The 21,963-nt window shown below is 42.2% G+C and overlaps 1 protein-coding gene across 1 annotated transcript in view; it reads left to right on the top strand.

Annotated features, from left to right (window-relative positions):
* The window catches only part of LOC115472589 (coiled-coil domain-containing protein 57-like), a 119,782-nt gene extending 99,246 nt beyond the window's left edge, over positions 1 to 20,536 (top strand). The window contains exons 12-14 of the mRNA XM_030206883.1: positions 9,191 to 9,364; positions 14,500 to 14,704; positions 20,340 to 20,536. Of these exons, the coding sequence (XP_030062743.1) occupies positions 9,191 to 9,364; positions 14,500 to 14,704; positions 20,340 to 20,536 (576 nt within the window). The remainder of the gene's footprint in view (positions 1 to 9,190; positions 9,365 to 14,499; positions 14,705 to 20,339) is intronic.
* Positions 20,537 to 21,963: the final 1,427 nt, after the last annotated feature.

Raw genomic sequence — 21,963 nt, 5'->3', positions numbered from 1 at the left:
TATTGATAGGATGGGGCAAGGAGGGAACACAGAGGTTAGCATTCATGTATTCCAAAGCTCCATGGCCAGTCTCACACAGTAAACAGAGAAAAAGAAAGGGGAAGAAGAAAATACAGTTTAGGAATAAGGAAGTTTTAAGAGTGGCCTTAAATTGAATTAGAGATGATTTCTCTCTTCAGTGCTGAGGTAGGGAGTTCCAAAGTTCTGAGCCCTGTACCGAAAAAACAGAGTACCTTGTATGTTCATGAATGTTCTCCCTGTATGTTGGTACATTAAGGTGATTTTGATGTGCAAATCTAAGAACTCGCGAAAGAAGTTAGGGAACTATCTAATGTGAAAGGCTGGTTCATCAAGGAAACTAATATTTTATAGGTAAGTCGGCGCTGAATTGGGTAGCCAGTGGGCATTTTTGAGATAGGGAATGACATGGTCATATTATTTTGAGATGGTTGATGACGTTTATCACTTAGTTTTGTATTATTTGCAGTCTGTAAAGTTATTGGTTCAAAGACCCATATATAGGGAAATTTACAGTAATCCAGTTGACTTATCACAAGAGAATGTTTTAGGATGTTTAATTCAGGAGGGAGTAACCGGGATTGTATGGATCTAATCAGACAGAGTTTATAAAAGGAGAGTTGCACAACTTGGGATATTCTAGTGTCCAGGATAATCCTGAGATGACGTGTAGTTTGTACCTGTGGAACAGGAGTATTCCCGAGAAGAACAGGAGAGGAGAAAGTTAGTTGATCCTGGTCAGTGAATAAAAGTGCCTTGGATTTATTCAGGTATAAAACAAGCCTATCGTCTTGAACCAGGGTGTAATAAGTGTGAGCTTGCTATTGATGGAGGAAATTTCCTGTTGATCAGAGGGATTGAATGGGGAAAGAATCTGGATACCAGGCTTCAAGTTTCATTTAGATTTGCTATCCCGTTGCTATTCTGCATATCGCTCTGCTAACCTCTTCTTCAGCCTCTCCTCCCTGTTCTTGCCTTATTTTCTTTTGTCTGCCCTATATGCATTGTAGTTCCTTTCTTTTGAGTTTTTTTTAGCTATTGTAAACCACTATGATGGAATATTCTCTTGGCTGTATATCAAATAAAAGATAAACTTGAAACTACAGTCTAAGTTTACAAAGAAGGGGATGGGAAGAGGGAGAACAGGACATGATTAGAATGGGTAGTAAAGCAAAACTACAGTTTCAATAGGATAGCAAAGGGTAGCACATAAGGGAGGGTAGAGTTGTTTATATCCACTTCAAAGAGAATAAACCTATTATGTGTAAGCGTCTGTAAACAGGAAGGTTTTTAGTTCTGATTTGAAACTGTTGAGTGATGTCTGTTGGTGTAGAGATGCGGTAATCGGTTCCAGTGTTCAAGGCCTTGTACTGAAAAATGGCTTTCCTTGTGTGTTCATGACATTTCTTGAAAGGAGGGAACCATTAAGAGAACTTGACTTGAGGATTGTGAAGTTCTCTGAGTAGAATAAGGAATTAAGAGTCGAGAGAGATAAGGGGGCTCACCACGTGAGTGGGTTTTGTATACCAAGAGTATGGTTTTATAGATAATACCATGGGTATTGGTAGCCAGTGTGCTGCTTTGAGAAGAGGAAATGTTACCTGATCAAATTTCTTTGCGCTTGATATTAACTCTGTGGCAGTATTTTGTGTGAGTTGTAGTTGTCGAATATCCTTTATCTTGAGGCCAGTATAGAGAGTGTTGCAATATTCTAGTTGACTAATAAGCAAGTGCACCAATATTTTTAGAGCTGATGGGTATATCAGGGATCTGATTGCACTAATCTGTTGAAGCCTAAAAAAGCATTTTTTAACAACAGTGGAAATTTGTGGTTGAAAAGAGAGACTGCCATTTAAGGTGACACTCAGAATTCTTGCATGTGATTGCAGGGGGAATGGGGACAGAACAGAACAAGATGGGCTGAGGTAAACTAGCTGGAGAAAAGAACACAGCCGAACTTGTCTGGGTTTAGTACTAGATTGTTCTTTTGGAGTCAGTTGGTCAACTATCAGGCTTATTTTCAAAATAGAAGGGCGCCCATCTTTCGACACAAAGTGCAAGATGGGCGTCCTTCTCACAGGGTCACCCAAATCGGCATAATCGAAAGCCATGGGGACGACCAAAGTTCACGGGGGCGTGTTGGAGGCGGGACTGGGGCGTGCCTAACACATGGGCGTCCTTGACCGATAATGGAAAAAAGAAGGGCGCCCCTGACGAACACTTGAACGACTTTGCCTGGTCCTTTTTTTCTTACGACCAAGCCACAAAAATTTGCCCTAAATGACCAGATGACCACCGGAGGGAATCGGGGATGACCTCCCCTTACTCCCCAAGTGGTCACTAACCCCCTCCCACTCTAAAAAAAAAAATATTTGTCCAGCCTCTATGCCAGCCTCAAATATCATACCCAGCTCCATGACAGCAGTATGCAGGTCCCTGGAGCAGTTTTAGTGGGTGCAGTGCACTTCAGGCAGGCGGACCCAGGCCCATCCCCACCCCCCCACCTGTTACACTTGTGCTGGTAAATGTGAGCCCTTCAAAACCCACCACAAATCCACTGTACCCACAAGTAGGTGCCCCCCTTCACCGATAAGGGCTATGGTAGTGGTGTACAGTTGTGGGGAGTGGGTTTTGGGGGGCTCAGCACACAAGGTAAGAGAGCTATGCACCTGGGAGCAATTTCTGAAGTCCACTGCAGTGCCCCCTAGGGTGCCCGGTTAGTGTCCTGGCATGTGAGGGGGACCAGTGCACTACAAATGTTGGCTTCTCCCATGACCAAATGGCTTGGATTTGGTCGTTTCTGAGATGGGCGTCCTCGGTTTCCATTATTGCCGAAAATCGGGGACGACCATCTCTAAGGACGACCTAAATTTCGCGATTTGGGCATCCCTGACCGTATTATCGAAACGAAAGATGGCCACCCATCTTGTTTCGATAATATGGGTTTCCCCGCTCCTTCGCCGGGACGTCCTGCGAGGACGTCCTCAGGAAAACTTGGGTGCCCCTTTCGATTATGCCCCTCCACGTTAATTACAGTGCGTCTAAAAGATATAGCAGTTGGATATTGTTTTCATAGACGAATGCCGTGAAATCCAGGGGTTGGGCAAGGGTATGGAGAGGTGCAAGGAAGATACTAAAAAGCATTGGGGAAACACTGACCGGAGTTCTGCTGATGTCATCATCAAGATGACTGCTTAGCCCTGGAGCTCCACTCGAGGCAGCAATAAAAGGTGAATTTTAGCAGTGTCTGACTGTCCAGAGCTTGACTTTCTATTTAGTCTGTTTTGTGTGGACCACTTCATACTTGATCATTCTCAGGAAAACGCAACGGAAAAATAAAAAGCTACTTCTCCCCCCCCCCCCACCAGCCACTCTGAATTCCACGGACCGCTTGGTGATCTCCAACATGGACAGCATGGAGGTGAGTGAAGGCCTTTCACAACTGATTGCTTTGATGGTGAAGTAGTGGGTAGAGATGGGCTCCTCAGAAAAAGAGTGATGCAGGGTTTACAATGGGCCTTGCAAATAGATAAGGTGACCCGGCTCAGCGAACTCAAGGGAATGATACAAACATACAAGGGGGCCTGGAAGACCTTTGCTCCCGAATAGAGGATGCCGAGCCACAGCTAGAGGATCAGGACTCTCAATTAAGGGAGATGGTTAGTAAAATTGATGCATCATCTGTAGCCTTGGATAAATTTACTGACAAACTGGATGATTTATTTATTTAAAAATTGATATTCCGCCTACATCTAAGTGGATTATAAGAGCTCATACATAATCAAATTTAAACAAAATAAAACTCAGATTACAAATTAACCATGCACATAGGAATAACGTGATTCCACAGTGTGCTTGAGTCAGAGCTGGAGAAGAATTTCACCCTCATTCTATAAACTATTTGTCGTCAGCAATAGGCCATTGAGCCATCAATGGGAACTTATCTGAGGAATTCAAATTTGACAGGGTGTATAGAGCCTTGGGCCCCCCACTGTTTATTGACCCCATGACATCATCACTTGTTTTCACTCATATGCGCTTAAGGAGCTTATCACAAATGAAAATTTATTAGGATCTCTGTGGCCACTCTTTAGAAGCATCAGGAATTTAAAGACGTAACATATCTTTTGCGCAAGGAGTGCATTAAAATATAAATGGCTGTTTCCGTTTGTAATTTCTTTCATTAGCGGGAGTGATGTGGTAGCTGTGTTAGTCCACTTTTAAAGGTAATAAATAGAAATAAAACATAGTAAAGAGAATAAGATGATATCTTTTTTATTACACTAACAATACATTTTTTGATTAGCTTTCAAAGGTAACCCTTCTTCAGATCAGAAAATAAATTATTAGTGGGAAAACTTACAGATTCAAAAACACTGCCTGTGCACTGCTTAAGTGGCTTAAGTTGTGGAAAGAATCAGATTAAACCAAGTTTGCTCCCCCTTCTATGAAACAGATGACTTCACGCTGGCAGCGCATTCCAGAAAAAAGACAATCTCCGGAGCATGGAGTAGAGGTCCTTTCCACTTCACAGACCTAATTTTACTACCTTGGTATTGAAACTGCTCCTCATTATTTCTGCATAGGTGGTAGATTAGCCTCCTTGTCGAGGACACTTTTTGTTCTTGTTTTGCTGGACTAGACCTCTTTGCATAATATGCTGACCTCGACTTGACATTGCGAACCTGTGGGATTGGGATTCGGGAGGGGGAAGTTTGTGGATGGGGGGGGGATTGTTTTACTACCCTCTGTGTGCTTTACCATGCTTTAATGCTGTAGCTCACCCCCTAGAAGATAGACAATCAATCTGTCACTACTCAACCCTTGCATACGAATCTTTGGGGCAGTGATTTGTTGTATCCTAGCTTAAATTTGTTAGGTATCTGGCAAGTTCTTCTACCATGGGGAACGCACTTACACCCATGTCTCACGGGTGCACCTTTCTGAAAGTCATCTTGATTATACCTTACTGTCAGAATCAGCTGTGGAGCTAGTGCAGTCCATGGATATATTGCATGCTAGTATTATGGACCATGCAGTAGTCCACTTGGAGCATCTTTCTGGCTTTCACCGTTGCTTTTTCCAAACAGGTAGAAAAAGCGACGGTCAAAGCCAGAAGGATGCTTGAGTACATAAAGAGAGGCATGACGAGCAGGAAAAAAGAGCTGATAATGCCGTTGTATAAGTCACTAGTGAGACCCCATTTGGAGTACTGCGTGCAGTTCTGGAAACCGCACCTACGGAAAGATATAAACAGGATGGAGTCGGTCCAGAGGGCGGCTACGAAATTAATAAGCGGTCTTGAACACAGAAATTATAGGGACAGGCTTATGAATCTCAACATGTATACGCTGGAAGAGAGGAGACATGATAGAGACGTTTAAATATCTCAAGGGCATTTATGTACAGGAAGAGAGCATTTTCCAAATGAAGGAGAGCTCTGGAATGAGGGGGCATATGACAAAGTTGAGGGAACAGGCTTAGGAGTAATATAAGGAAGTACTGTTTCACAGAAAGGGTGGTGGAGGTGGTGGAGTCGAGGACTGTTCCAGAATTTAAAAAGGCGTGGGATTGCTTAGGAACAGGAAGAATTAGGGGTTACAGAGGATGGGCAGACTGGATGGGTCATATGGCCTTAATCTGCCGTCATGTTTCTATGTTTTCCTCTCCTAGAAAAGGTGAGACCCCATTGTGGCGTATACCCATGGGCTTAAAAGATGATGAAGATGTCAAAGCAAATTTAAATAGTAAATGGACAGCTTACTGCTCCCTCGATGTACAACATCTTGATAACACACTCCTATTTTAGGAGACGGGGAAAGCTGTAATGAGAGGGAAATTATTTCTTATCACAGTTTTAAATATAAGCAACTGAATCACCAGATACTTCTCTGGTCCAAGATGACTGTGTTGCTGTTTTATCCCTATTTTAAAAGGCGGTAAATAAATAAATATTGTTAGTAATATGTAATTTATCTTTAAAATCGTGCATGATACTGGAAGATTGGAGGGTGAGCCTGACGTCAGTGCCTGGCAAAATTGTAGAGACTATTATAAAGAACAAAATTATAGAGCATATTCAAAAGCATGGATTAATGAGACAAACCCAACGTGGATTTAGTGATGGGAAATCTTGCCTCACCAATCTATTACATTTCTTTGAAGGGGTGATAAAGGTGAGCCAGTTGATATTGTGTATCTGGAATTTCAAAAGGCATTTGACAAAGTACCCCATGAAAGACTCTAGAGGAAATTGGAGAATCATGGGATAGGAGGTAGCGTTCACAGCCGCTGCCTTGATTTTCTCTCCTCATGCCATCCTCGATCCACTTCAATCCAGTTTTCGCCCTCTACACTCGACAGAAACAGCACTCTCTAAAGTCTGTAATGACCTGTTCCTTGCCAAATCCAGAGGTCACTACTCCATCCTCATCCTCCTCGATCTATCCGCCACTTTTGACACTGTCAATCATGACTTAGTTCTTGCCACACTGTCCTCATTTGGGTTCCAGGGCTCTGTCCTCTCCTGGTTCTCCTCCTATCTCTCCCACCGCACCTTCAGAGTCCAGTCTCATGGATCTTCCTCCACCCCCATCCCCCTATCTGTTGGTGTTCCCCAGGGATCTGTCCTTGGACCCCTTCTCTTCTCAATCTACACCTCCTCCCTGGGCTCCCTGATCTCATCTCATGGTTTCCAGTATCATCTCTATGCTGATGACACCCAGCTGTATCTCTCCACACCAGACATCACCGCGGAGACCCAGGCAAAGTTATCAGCCTGCTTATCCGACATTGCTGCCTGGATGTCCAACCGCCACCTGAAACTGAACATGTCCAAGACTGAGCTCATCATCTTTCCACCAAAACCCACTTCTCCTCTTCCTCCACTTTCTATCTCAGTTGATAACACCCTCATCCTCCCCGTCTCATCTGCCCGCAACCTCGGAGTCATCTTTGACTCCTCCCTCTCCTTCTCTGCGCATATCCAGCAAATAGCCAAGACCTGTCGCTTCTTCCTCTTTAACATCAGCAAAATTCACCCTTTCTTCTCTGAACACACCACCCGAACTCTCGTCCACGCTGTCATTACCTTTTGCCTTGACTACTGCAATTTACTCCTCACTGGCCTCCCACTTAGTCATCTATCCCCCCTTCAATCTGTTCAGAAATCTGCCGCACGTCTTATATTCCGCCAGAACCAATATACTCATATCACCTCTCTCCTCAGGTCACTTCACTGACTTCCAATCAGATACCGCATTCAATTCAAGCTTCTCCTTCTTACCTACAAATGCACTCAGTCTGCCGCCCCTCACTACCTTTCTACCCTTATCTCCCCTTACGTTCCCGCCTGAAACCTCCATTCACAGGACAAGTCCCTCCTCTCTCCACCACCGCCAACTCCAGGCTCCGCTCATTCTGCCTCGCCTCATCCTATGCCTGGAACAACCTTCCTGAGCCCATATGCCAAGCCCCCTCCCTGCCCATCTTCAAGTCTCTGCTTAAAACCCACCGCTTCATTGCTGCGTTCGGCACCTAACTCTTACCGTCAGTAAATCCAGACTGCCCCAATTTGACAGTTCACTTGTCTACTAGATTGTAAGCTCTTTGAGCAGGGACTGTCCCTCTATGTAAATTGTACAGCGCTACGTAACCCTAGTAGCGCTTTAGAAATGTTTAGTAGTAGTAGTATTGTGGATTAAAAACTGGTTAAAAGATAGAAAAACAGAGAGTAGGGTTAAATGGTTAGTATTCTCAATGGAGAAGGGTAGATAGTGGGGTTCCCCAGGAACCTGTGCTGGGACCGCTGCTTTTTAACATATTGATCTAGAGATGGGAGTAATTAGTGAGGTAATTAAATCTGGTGATGACACAAAGTTGTTAAATTGCAAGAAGATTGTGAAAAATTACAAGAGGACCTTACGAGACTGGAAGACTGGGCATCCAAATGACAGATGATGTTTAATGTGAGCAAGTGCAAAGTGATGCATGTGGGAAACAGGAATCCGAACTACAGCTACATAATGCAAGGTTCCATGTTAGGAGTCACCGACCAGGAAAGGGATCTAGGCGTCATCGTTGATGATACGTTGAAACCTTCTGCTCAGTGTGCGGCGGCTAAGAAAGCAAATAGAATGTTAGGTATTATTAGGAAAGGAATGGAAAACAAAAATGAGAATATTATATTGCCTTTGTATCGCTCCATGGTGCGACCACACCTCAAATATTGTGTGCCATTCTGGTCACCTCATCTCAAAAAATATAGTGGAATTAGAAAAGCTACAGAGAAGGGCAACAAAAATGATAAAGGGGATGGGACGACTTCCCTATGAGGAAAGGCTAAAGCGGCTAGGGCTCTTCAGCTTGGAGAAAAGACTGCTGAGGGGGAGATATGATAGAGGTCTTTAAAATAATGGATGAGTTGGAACGGGTAGATGTGAATCGCTTGTTTACTCTTTCAAAAAAACTTGGAATTTGGGGTACACAATGAAGCTACAAAGTAGTAAATTAAAAATGAATCATAGAAAATATTTCTTCACTCAACATGTAATTAAACTCTGGAATTTGTTGCCAGAGAATGTAGTAAAGCAGTTAACTTAGCAGGTTTGGATAACTTCCTAAAAGAAAAGTCCATAAGCCATTATTAAAATGACTTGGGTAAAATCCACTGCTTATTTGTAGGATAAGTAACATAAAATGTATTGTACTGTTTTAGGATCTTGCCATGTACTTGTGACCTGGATTGGCCACTGTTGAAAACAGGATGTTGGGCTTGATGGACTTTCGGTCTGTTCTAGTATGGCAATACTTACGATTCTAAACCTTAAAGAGAGTCTGCAGGACAAATTAACTAAATTTACTGTCGCATTAGGAGTAGATGTGAGTGTATGGAGTACTGTCCATTTCCTTCGTAGAAGCCAACCAAGTGGGCTAGCAGCCCTAGCTCTTATATATTTTTTAACAACCACCTTTATGCATTATGAGTTTTGACATGACCCTGTAAGATCAGGCCTGCCTGGGCATAAGTGAAGGAGATGCTGTATCCCCTGCGCAATTTTATCTCCGCCGTTTCTGCATGAAGATAATGCTTTACGTTTGGAAAAGTTTTATAAGATGACACCAATATGCACATCATGCTTTTCCTTTTTAATATTCAGTTCTGTTTTCTCAGGCAAATATTGAGCAGCTTCAGTCTGAACTGACCAGTCAAATCCAGCAAAGCCATTCTGAGGTATCTGGTTTGCACAAACAAATGACAGATCTGGAGCTACAACTCAGAAAATCCAGAAGGGAGGAGAAAGGAAATTTACAAGAAAACTTGAATGTTATAGCACCTGGAAATGAAGTAAGTGTGTCAACTTTAGAAAAAGTGGTGCTTCTTTCTGTTAAATTTGCTTTCTCTGAACAGTGTCCTAGTATTGGACTGGGAAGACAGGCTGAAGGAATGGGATACTTTCTTGCGTGTGATGCCAGCAGTTTATGGGATGGGGTGCCATGCCAGCTCAAAGGCAACACAACACAACTAAATAGCTTTTTTAGGTTTATACCCACAGTTACCAGCAGCCTTAATGAAAGGGAAAATAAATGTTTGTGCTTTCCACTTGGACTGGGAAGGCTGAATTGGCATTAGAACTATACCACAGTAACACTGAATGCACATTGGGATCAGCGTGCATTAACGGCCAAACTTGATACGCAGTAAGTGCAAAGGGGATGTGGTAACTGTATGCCCCCTGCACTTTCCACACAGACAGGTTCCCTACTGCATGCTGTTGTACAGCCCAATTAGCCCAGATGTACCTACCTATGGCCACCTGTTGTTAGTTAGTTGGTTTCATTTCTGCTGTTTTATACTTTTAAAGTGAACGCAACAACCATGCTACCTCTTGTGGTGGCATTAGGTAGCACATGCTACTTAACGTTTTACATATTGCAATGTGCAGTCCACACCCAATCTCTGCTCGTACACTGCTCAGTCCCTAGACACATCCCACTCAACGCAGTAAGCACAGGACATTTACCATACTAGCTATTTTAGCGTGCACTTGCAGTTAGCATGCGCTGAAACCTGCACAGACTGCTGAGAGCACTTTACCTCTTACTTTTTTAATGCACATTGTGGGAGACATTGACCAAGGAAAGAAGTAAGTGAATTTAGAGAGCTTTTAGGGCTACTTCTGTTCAGTGACAATTCAGTAGTGATTTCACTTGCCCAGGACATATTGAGGACAAAATTCAATAAATGATGCACAGTTGGGTGCTGGGATGATCCGGTCTATGCTAATATTTTAATGTTGTGTGCAAGCATTTATGCCTGCAAAGACACAACTGATAGCAGTTAGATGTGCAAATGCAGGTATTCTATAACATAAAGCCTAATTTTAACCCGCCCATGCCCCTCCCCTGGCCACACTGGAGTTGCATGCTATGAAATGTAGGCACATTTTTCTCTGTTTCTATGTTATGGAATAGGGCAGATCCGTGCATAACTCCAAATTCCTGCTTGTTAACTCCAGTAATTGATGGTTACTGTCTAAATGACTGATTAGTTTATGCGCAGATCTGGGATCCACACCCAAATTTGGGCAAAAGAAAAGCAGAGAGTAGTCCAGTACTCAGACGTATCCAGCTGACTTTAGCCAGGATATTCGGTTGACTTCCCAGTTAAGTCAGACTTCTGAATATACTGTCCTGTGCTGAAATATTCAGATATGTTAATGTCCGATTTACGTGAAGTGTGTGTATGGGGCCTTTCTCTGTGAAACTGCTTGTCGTTGGTTTTAGATATTAAGAATATATATATAGTTACCTGCCAAAAACAATTAGATTGTGCAGAATATAAGTTTTTAAATAAATAAAATAAACCAGAGTTGTCCGACTTGTCTGTCTAGACTTAACTGGATAGTACTGCATATTGGCATGATCCAGTTAAGGTTTAATGGCACCCCAGACCACCTCTATCTGTCCCAAGATAACCAGTTACATTTTGGCCAAATAAAATTTAACTAATCTTCAAAAGATAAGATTAGTACAGGTAACTCTGTCCAGATAAATCTTTTGAATATCAGCCCCATTTTGTGTATCTATTAGTAGAGGAGTGTGGTAGCCGTGTTAGTGCACTCTTAAGGTTATCAATAGAAATCAAACAAAATAAAACATGGAAAAGAAAATAAGATGATACCTTTTTTTATTGATAATCAAAAACAGCGAAGATGACGCACAATAACAATAAAGTGAAAAAATGGAAAGGAAGATGTTTTTGATTATTGTTGTTTTTGCGAAGACAGGTTTCTTCTGTATTTGTTACTCCTTTTTTTATTGGACATAACTTAATACATTTCTTGATTAGCTTTCGAAGGTTGCCCTTCTTCCCTTTATCTATTAAAAACTGTTATTAATAATTATTGAAGATGGTACAAGGACTAAACAAGCACTTAAAATCAAACTGAAATGAAAATTTGCAAGGTAAAATGCTGGCTAATGATGTATCAATTCAAGCTCCTCCTCCTTACCTACAAGTGCACTCAGTCTGCGGCTCCTCACTACCTCTCCACCCTCATCTCCCCCTATGTTCCCGCCCGTAACCTCCGCTCACAGGACAAAGCCCTTCTCTCAGTACCCTTCTCCACCACTGCCAACTCCAGGCTCCGCTCATTCTGCCTTGCTTCACCCTATGCCTGGAACACTCTTCCTTTACCCATACGCCATGCCCCCTCCCTACCCATCTTCAAATCTCTGCTTAAAACTCACCTCTTCTATGCTGCCTTCGGCGCCTAACCGCTCTAGATAGACAGAATGCCCCTATCTATCCACTCTATCAGATTAACTGTTCACTCGTCCTCTAGATTGTTCACTTGTCTTTAGATTGTTCTCTTGTCTTTTAGATTGTAAGCTCTTTGAGCAGGGACCGTCCTTCTATGTCTAAATTGTACAGCGCTGCGTAACCCTAGTAGCGCTTTAGAAATGCTAGTTAGTAGTAGTAGTAGTAATTGTTGATCTTTCATTAAAACCTTCTTTGAAATGAACCACCAATAATTTTGTCCCTGTAGTTCACTACCTGTTCTTAAAGTATCTGTCCTGAATTCAAAAAATACCTTTTAGGTGAGGGTATTTCCTAGTAGTTAAAGTAGTGGGCTGCAAATCAGAAGACCTGAATTCAAGTTCTGATTGTTTAGAGGTCACTTCTTCTCTTGTTGCCTTGGTTATTCAGTTATAATTTTTTTTTCTTGGGGGGAGGGGGGAGGGGGCAGACTTATTATCTCTGTTTGTTATTTGTTGTGTCCTGGATCAGGGTGCCAGACAAATGCCAAAATAAAGAACAATGCTGTTCGTAGGCAAAACTCCAGGAGGTGTGTTTTGTGCTCCATCGAATACGTCTTGCAATATCTCTTTTTGATAAATCCTCACTCTGCCTCTTTATTCAGTCCCTGGTAATTTCATTCTTTTATTACTGCAACTCCCTTCTTCATGGCTTATCATTATACCAACTACGCTGTTAAATTGATACACGGTGTGAAAAAGTTTGATAATGTTTCCCCTCTCCTTCAGGCAGAAAATTGGTTTGCCCATACAATACCGAATTCTCTTTAAGATTGTTACCACTTTCCAAGTTCTTCATTCTGGTCAGCCAGTTCTCTTATTCAAAAATCTTATACCCTACTCTCCGATACATACTTTATGTTCTTTTCAATAGCATGTTCTAGTTGTACCCTCATTTCTCCAGGTGCACTCACATCTTGCAAGAACCACATCGTTCTCAGTTGTTTATATTTATAAATGATTTAGAGATGGGAGTAACTAGCGAGGTAATTAAATTTGCTGATGACACAAAGTTATTCAAAGTCGTTAAATCGCGACAGGATTGTGAAAAATTACAAGAGGACCTTACGAGACTGGGAGACTGGGCGGCTAAATGGCAGATGATGTTTAATGTGAGCAAGTGCAAGGTGATGCATGTGGGAAAAAAGAACCCGAATTATAGCTACGTCATGCAAGGTTCCACGTTAGGAGTTACGGACCAAGAAAGGGATCTGGGTGTCGTCGTCGATAACACACTGAAACCTTCTGCTCAGTGTGCTGCTGCGGCTAAGAAAGCGAATAGAATGTTGGGTATTATTAGGAAAGGTATGGAAAACAGGTGTGAGGATGTTATAATGCCGTTGTATCGCTCCATGGTGCGACCGCACCTTGAGTATTGTGTTCAATTCTGGTTGCCGCATCTCAAGAAAGATATAGTAGAATTGGAAAAGGTGCAGCGAAGGGCGACTAAAATGATAGCGGGGATGGGACGAGTTCCCTATGAAGAAAGACTAAGGAGGCTAGGGCTATTCAGCTTGGAGAAGAGACGGCTGAGGGGAGACATGATAGAGGTATATAAAATAATGAGTGGAGTGGAACAGGTGGATGTGAAGCGTCTGTTCACGCTTTCCAAAAATACTAGGACTAGGGGGCATGCGATGAAACTACAGTGTAGTAAATTTAAAACAAATCGGAGAAAATTTTTCTTCACCCAACATGTAATTAAACTCTGGAATTCGTTGCCGGAGAAAGTGGTGAAGGCGGTTAGCTTAGCAGAGTTTAAAAAGGGGTTGGACGATTTCCTAAAGGACAAGTCCATAAACCGCTACTAAACGGACTTGGAAAAATCCAAAATTCCAGGAATAACATGTATAGAATGTTTGTACGTTTGGGAAGCTTGCCAGGTGCCCTTGGCCTGGATTGGCCGCTGTCGTGGACAGGATGCTGGGCTCGATGGACCCTTGGTCTTTTCCCAGTATGGCATTACTTATGTACTTATGTTTCACCCACCCTGTGAATATCACTTAAGACCTGAGCTTTCGCTCTTTAAGATTGAAAGCTATTCTCAAAGCTCACTTTTTCACCAAGTTATTTACCTCTGTTCCACGATGACTATAATACTCTCCTGTCTTTCCTTGCCACCCCTTGCAGTGAGATAACCCCTGCACAGTCCTGTGAATTGTCTCTTTTTCACTTCCCCACCTTATGTTCCTCCCTAGATTCATTTTAATTAAATTTTTTTTTTTTTTTTGTTACATTTGTACCCCGCGCTATCCCACGCATGGCAGGCTCAATGCGGCAGGCAATGGAGGGTTAAGTGACTTGCCCAGAGTCACAGGGAGCTGCCTGTGCCGGGAATCGAACTCAGTTCCTCAGGACCAAAGTCCACCACCCTAACCACTAGGCCACTCCTCCACTTTTCTACTCCTCTCTTGGATTTTATTAAATCTTCCATATAACCCAGTTTTACCTTTTGTTTATATCCTCCCATTCTAACCCTAATTATTTTGATGTGTAAACCACTTAGATATTTATTATTATTTGCAGTATATTAAATAAAGCTGAACTGTGAACTGAGGGTATATTATGATAGCTTTGAATCACTATTGAATAATATGTATATACAGTAAGTGGGTTGATGTAAATGTGTAAACTCAATAAAATTGAACAATTTATAAGCAGCTGCAGGACATACTGACCAGACAGCCGTTAGATGGATGTGGTGGTGGAGATGGACCTCATCAGTCGCTGGGCTGCTCTTTCCACGTGCTTCATGGGAAACTTAAAGAGGCTATGAGGAAAATTTCCCGACTTACCCAGGAGAAGCAGCAACTTATTGAACTGGGAAACCGGCTTCGAGCAGAACTTGGATCAACAGGAAGTGGAGGTAAACAATTCAGTTTAAATTCAAATTTATAGCCCACCCAATGCCCAATAACGGAATCTAGGCAGTGTACAACACAAAATTAAAAGCAGGTATATAAAATGAAAAACATAAAAATAGATATCCAATTTAAGACTGACCAAATCAGAAAGCACTCTACAGTAATAACAGAGAAAGTAAATACAAATGGACAAAACTGAAAGCAAAAGAAATCATTCCATTGAATGATACAAATCCAGATTTAAAATTCAAGAAACTAAAGCGACTTCTTACTAAGAAGCATTAACCTGCTAGCATAGGTTTTACCATCTGACCCACTGCGCTAACTGGCTAACATGCTGAGTGGGCAAGACAGGGGTGGAGCAGAGGCTTGGCTTTCGGTGATAACCAATGTGCAATAGCTGTCACAATACTTGATAGCGCAGCTGCACTACCATCCCCTGAAAAGGAAACAGTAAGTTTGGGCGCACTACCAGCAGTCCAGTGGCATGGCCACTAGCACCAAAAGTCTCTGACCCTCCCCCGATTCAGTTCCCTGACCCTCCCAATTACAATATTCCAACTCCCCCACCCCATTGCAATCCTCTCCAATCCCCAAAACAGCACAAATCTACTAACTACTCTTTCAACCCAATGCCTCACCCACATGTAGGTTTCAGAACCTCCCCTGCCTTCCAGGCCCCTCCATCACACCCAAGCCTTACCCAGTGGTGATCATTGGTGGTCCCCTTCTGCTCCTGCCCATCTTGCTGTCCCTTTCAAAATGGCTGCCATGGCCCCTAATGGTAGTATCGCAGTACTACTGCTAGGGGTCAGCCATCCATATAAGGAGGCAATCTCCTAGTTGTCATTATTATGTTAGGGCTGCACCACATCATCTGGCCCTGTCCCTGTATGCTAAATGCACGGCAGACTTTGCACTTATTACATGTTCCTTTTTGCCTTTAACGTGCAGTAAGTGCAAAATCTTACCATACTTTAGTAAAAGATCCCCTAAGATATAAACTCAGCAGAAGTACTTCAGTCCAATAATTTTGCAAACAACCAAGTCTAGTTTATTTTCTCAAAGAAGAATAAAATGTCTCTAACTTCACATCAGTTGGCAAAGTATTCCACAAAGGAGTAGCAGCTCCTGAGAATGCATGATCTTTACCCCCACTCTTTCAATTAGGAATAAAAAACGAATATCTGAAAAACTGGGAAGTGCAAGGTTTCTATTTCAAAGATTTTAGGATGTATATTCAACATACAGGAGCTTTGTCCTTTGAAAATTTGGAGGCTGGTAATGTCTTGGGTACTTTAGTATTGCCTTGGAGTGGGTGCAAAGTCACCACTGCTATTACTACTATGACTTGTACTAGGCTGCGTTTGGTTTGCTAGTCTCTAAAAAAAACTTATGAAATATCACAAAATATTATAGAAAAAATTGTACAGTAATCAGAGAGAATTAACAATTACTCACCCACCATCACAGCATCTGACATCAGTTGTAAAGTTATAACAAAACTTACAAAATCTAACATCAGTACCTCTGGTAATTATAAGTAATTAGACTAATTAGATAAAGAAGAGAGAAAGGAAGAAGAAAGTTTGTTCCATATACAAAGGTCACAGAACAGAGAGAAAGAAGATAAAGAAAAGAAGAAAGAAAGAATAAATGAAAGAAAGATTCTTAGATATAGAGAATTAGTTTCTAGAATGTACAAAGGGGGGAAGCAAACCCCTTCAGGAAAACAGGTCATTTGGATGGATCTGAAACACATTCTCCAAGCATGCCTAGTTTTTCAAAGTTTCTTTGTCTGCAGTGTGGTTTTATAGGCTGTGGTGAGCATCTCTTCTACCCTGGACCAATCATAGGTGCTGCATATTTATTTATTTATCACATTTATACCCCACATTTTCCCACAAGTTTGCAGGCTCAATGTGGCTTACAATAGACCGAAAAGGCTATCGCCAGTCCAGTAGTTATACAAATACAATAGATTGTGGTGTTCAGAGTAGATAGAAAGAACAGGGTATAAAGAGAAAAAGGGTAAAGGTAAGAGAGTCCAAAGTAGTCCATTTATATGCTGTTTTGAAGGACTTTGGGTTTTATGTTGGAGCCTAGGGGTAGGCCTTCCAGAATAGACTGATCTTGAGTAATTTCCTAAAGTTGAGATGGTTTTGAGTAGTTTTGATAGCTTTTGGCAGTGCATTCCATAATTCGGTGCTGATAAAGGAAAAGGATGAAGCGTAAGTGGATTTATATTTGAGGCCGTTACAGGTAGGATATTTAGGAATGAACGGGATGTGCTTGATGTATTCCTAGCTGGAAGATTGATTAGGGTGTTCATGTATCCTGGGGCTTCTCCATAAAGAATTTTGTGGACTAGGGAGCAGATTTTGAAGTTAATTTGTTCCTTTATTGGGAGCCAGTGCAATTTCTCTCGAAGGGGCTTTGAATTTTCAAATTTGGATTTGCCAAAGATTAGTCTTGCTGCTGTGCTTTGGGCAGTCTGAAGTTTCTTTACAAGTTGTTCTTTGCATCCTGCGTATATTCCATTACAGTAGTCTAGGTGACTTAATACCCAGTGATTGAACTAGATATCGAAATACTTCGAGGGACAGGGGATAGAACATTAAATCGATGTTTTCATTGTTGATATATTGGCATATGTTCTTGAAATGTAAAAACCTTAATAAAAATATTTATTAAAAAAAAGAAATACTTCTCTAGGGAAGAAAGATTTTATCCGCTTGAGTTTCCACAATGAGAAGAACATTTTCTTTGCAGTGGAATTAGTTTGACTAACTAGCGATAGGTTGCGATCGATAATTACCCCAAGTATTTTTAGGCTCTCAGAGATAGGAAGGGTGAGGTTTGAAGTTATTAAAGATGAAGGTTTAAACCTATTATGTATAGATGAAAGGATAAGGCAGCGCGTTTTCTCATTATTCAGCTTCATTTGTAAAGTATTAGCCCATTTGTTCATGATATGCAAGCCAAGATTGATTTCTTTGGAGATTTCGAACAAGTCATTTCTAAAGGGGATGTAGATTGTGACGTCATCAGCATAGATAAATGGGTTGAAGCCAAGATTGGATAAGGATTTAGCCAAAGGGATCAACATTATGTTGAAGAGTGTAGGAGATAAAGGAGCGCCTTGGGGAACTCCATATGGGCTGGAGACTTGTAATTAGGACTTTCATATATGCTGGAAGCTTGCAATTGGTCCTTGCCACACCTCTTTCCAGTAAATCACTTTTGTAACAGGATATACCAGGTATCTGAGTTGCCTTAGCAACATTTTCACCATCAGAGCATGTGACCAGCCAAACATTCCTTCATGTGGCTGATAGGAAAAGAGTGATGGGGGATGGGAAATAATGCAGTATACCTGAAGTAGAACTTTATAGCTTATAACTAAAATTATAGACAGACTACTAATCATTACTATAGCACTACTAGACATACGCAGTGCTGTGTACATTGTGTGCAGGTAGTTTCTCTGTCCCTAGTAGACTCAAAATCTAAGGTTTTTATTTTTGTACCTGGGGCAATGGAGGGTTAAGTGGCTTGCCCAGGGTCACAAGAAGCTGTACTGGTAAGGCAGTTGGATGATTTCAATGACAGACCTGCACAATTGGTGCTTTGGGCCTAACCATAAGCCTGGCTCTTGTTCTTTCTGTTTAAAAATGCAGTTGAGTACACAGAGGACGTGTCAGGTCCAGCAGGAGAGACTTTTTGGCTCCTTGAAGGCCGATCCATCAACATCGGCACCGGACGCATCGACCTCAGTGGCTGCCTGGACTTTAGCTACCAGTGGAAGTACAGTGGCATTGAGGAGGTCTCCACCTCCCTCGACGTTGGGAACTGGTAGTAGGCCCTGGGACCAGTCAGTATCAGACTCAACACCAAAGACACATATGGGTTCCACATTGTCCTCATTGGCACCTAAGGACTGCGATGCTGAGCGTCTGAGGGAAGCCCAAGAAGCACAAGCATAGGTCCTCCTTGATGCACGGTGCAGGAGTGCCAGGGCATTGGCATCGCCAGTACCCGAGAAGTGCCAGCACTGAGATGAGTGTTTCCCCTCCTTGGTAGAGGTGCAGGTGCACCAGTCTCTGGGCAGCTATGTTCCCGGTTCCAGTTCGGCACCTGCTTCTTCGCAGGCTGTCCCTGTCCTGGCCCCTCAGCCTTTGCCCATGCATGCCTACTGTGAGCGTTACCGACCCATGCTCAGAGAAGAGCTGGCACAGATGCTACAGCTGCACACTGCTCGGACAAACCACACACCCATCCTGGTGAAAGCGTTCCGCATAACTTAGACTGCAAGTGAGCCTTAGCCTTCTATCTGGAGCGGACTAAAGCCCATAGACAGTCCACCCAGCTTTTTGTTTCCTTTGACTCAAACAGGATGGGGGTAGCTATTGGCAAATGCACAATTTCCAGTTGGCTAGCAGATTGCATCTCCTTCACTTATGCCCAGGCTGTTCTGACTCTTGAGGGTCATGACAAGGCTCATAGTGTCAGAGCCATAGCTACGTCAGTAGCCTACTTGAGGTCAGCTTCCATAGAGATTTGCAAGGCTGCAATATGGTTGTCAGTCCACACATTCACATCTCAGTACTGCCTTGAGTAGGATACCCAACATGACAGCCGGTTCGGTCAGACAGTCTTGCAGAATCTGTTTGGTGTCTAGAATCCATTTCTACCCTCTTAGGCCTAGTTTTGTTATGTTCCAGGCTGCACCTTCAGGTTAATTGACTTTGAGGTTTCACACATTTTGAGTCCCTATTGTCCTAGCATTGTTGTTTTGAGTGAGCTTGGTAGCTAGGGATTCTCACATGTGAGAGTACAACTGGGTCTGCTTGTCCCGGAGAAAGTGAAGTTACCCGTAGCAGGTGCTCTCTGAGGCCAGCATGCCAGGTGTTCTCAGATACCCTCCCACTTCCCCTAGGACCTGTGCTCTTGTGTTGGGGAGGAAGTCACCTACACATGCATGGTGGGACGTTGCTAGAATTTTCATGAAACATCTACACACTAGCCAGCGTCTGCACCGGTGCTCCGTTGGATGACCTCACCCACATGTGAGAATACCTGGCCTGCCATCCTTAGAGAACATCTGCTACAGGTGAGTAAGTTCACTTTAGCGTAGTAGGGTTTAAAAAAGGTTTGGACAAGTTTTTGAAAGGAAAGTCCATAAACCATTATTAAGGTGGACTTGGGGAAACTTCATTGCTTATATTCTTGGGATAAGCAGCATGGAATTTATTACTCTTTTGGGATTCTGCCAGGTAAATGTGACCTGAATTGGCCACTGTTGTGGAAAAAGAATATTGGGCTTGATGTGCCTTTGGTTTGTCCCAGTACGGCAATGTTTGTGTACTTAGGTAATAATAGTTATGCAGTTTAAAGTGCATCTACTTTATTTGCAGAGGGTAGGAAATTTTCGTCTCCCAGGTTTACCCAGGTAACTGTTTAAAAACCTTTCAAAAATGTCCTCATGATTAAGATGGTAAGATCCACCTATTTCAGAATGCCTTTATTAAATTTTACCAGTTCTGACAGTATCTCTCTAAGATGTCCTGTGCTGGTAATGTTAACAATCAACAGAAAATGCATTTGGAAACAATGACTTTTTATCTCTTGTTGTAGGACTTAACCCTTCCAATAACTCTCCAGAGCCCACAGTCCACTCCAGTGCTCTGCATCCCAAAGAGCTGGTCCAGAAAGCCCAGAGCCGTCTGTTTGCATTAGAGCAACTGCAGTACCAGCTCACTAAACAGGTACCAGTTCCAAGATCTGAAAAATGGATTTCACTCTGGATTAACTCTTATACTTCTAGCACATAGCAGTCAAAATGTTTCTCAACTTGTAATAAGGAAATAACTGACAAGACTAGGCCTGACCAACTTGTTGCCTCCAATAGTAAAAAGCAGTAAGCCTTTAAGTGCATTAAGAATCGGGATAAATCAAAGTAGTCCATCTCCTGTCATAGCCTTCCGTTGTTTAGAAGTTATGGTTTAGGAATGCACTGAATCTGGGGTATCATCTCTAACTATTACATATAATAACATCTGATTGATCTGTTGTCCAAAAATTTAGCAAATGCTTTATAGAGCTCAAAGAGGCTCCACAAAGGGGCTTATGCAGTCAAGGTCAGTATGCATGTGAAGACTTTTCTAGCGTACATGCAGAATTGTGTCCCAAGCACTAAGATCCTTATATGTGTGCGGAGGGAGCAATTTTAAAAGCCCTTTCTGCATGTAAATGTCTTTTATGTGTGGAAATAGGTACTTTTAAAATTGTACACACTGTATGTGGATAACTTAATAAATGATTTTGTGTGTTTATATAGAAACATAGTAAATGACATCAGATAAAGACCACATGCATATCAAGTCTTTAAGTAGAGATCCTACATGAGACCTTTACAGCTGGGGTAGTGCAGGTTGAGGTACTTTCGTGAGGATAAAGACATGTTTCTTGCTGGAAGGTCGACAAGATTATGACCATGAAGAAAGCTTTGAGGGGCTTCGAGGCAAATTTATTGATTTATTTACCATCTTTGGAAAAATGATTCACCTAAGGTGGTGTATGGCAAGAATAAGTTGAACATAGAGGACAGACAGTTACAGCAGTAAAACTATTAATACATAGCATAGTATGCTACTTAAATTATCAATGAAACAACAAAGAGAGAGTTCAAAGCACAGAACAAAGTTCAAGAAACAAAAAAGTACTAGGAGCCTTCACAAGCGGGACAAATCCTTTAATTGCACAGCATGAGTCTTGTACATCAATCTTGTACCATTGACCAGATACTCCTTGGGAGGACCTTAGTAACCTTGGAGTAGATCCTTTTCTTCAAATACTCTGGCCCATTTCCTTTAAGGACCTTGAAGATCAGGCATAGAGTTTTAAATTTAGCCCTGTATTGTACTGATAGACAGTGAAGTTTTTGCAGAAATGGTGTGGTGTGGTCATGTCACTTACAGTCTTCTATCAAACGTGCTGCAGCATTCTGAATCAATTGGCGCTGCTGTAGTCAGACCAATGTAGAGTCCATTTCAGTAATCCTATTTTGATATTATCATGGCTTGAACCACTGTGACAAGACTTGTCTTCTCACTACCGTGTTTCCCCGAAAATAGGACCTACCCCGAAAATAAGACCTACCGGGGTTTTCCTGCAAATTTAAAATATAAGACACCCCCCCCAAAAGTAAGACCTATCAAACTTTTTTTTAAGCAGGGCTGCCGAGAGCCACCCGAGGTGA

The sequence above is a fragment of the Microcaecilia unicolor genome, chromosome 6 (genome assembly GCF_901765095.1).
Source record: "Microcaecilia unicolor chromosome 6, aMicUni1.1, whole genome shotgun sequence".
Classification (NCBI taxonomy): domain Eukaryota; kingdom Metazoa; phylum Chordata; class Amphibia; order Gymnophiona; family Siphonopidae; genus Microcaecilia; species Microcaecilia unicolor.
Note: the sequence above shows the minus strand (reverse complement) of the source record. Positions and strands in the feature narration are given on the sequence as shown.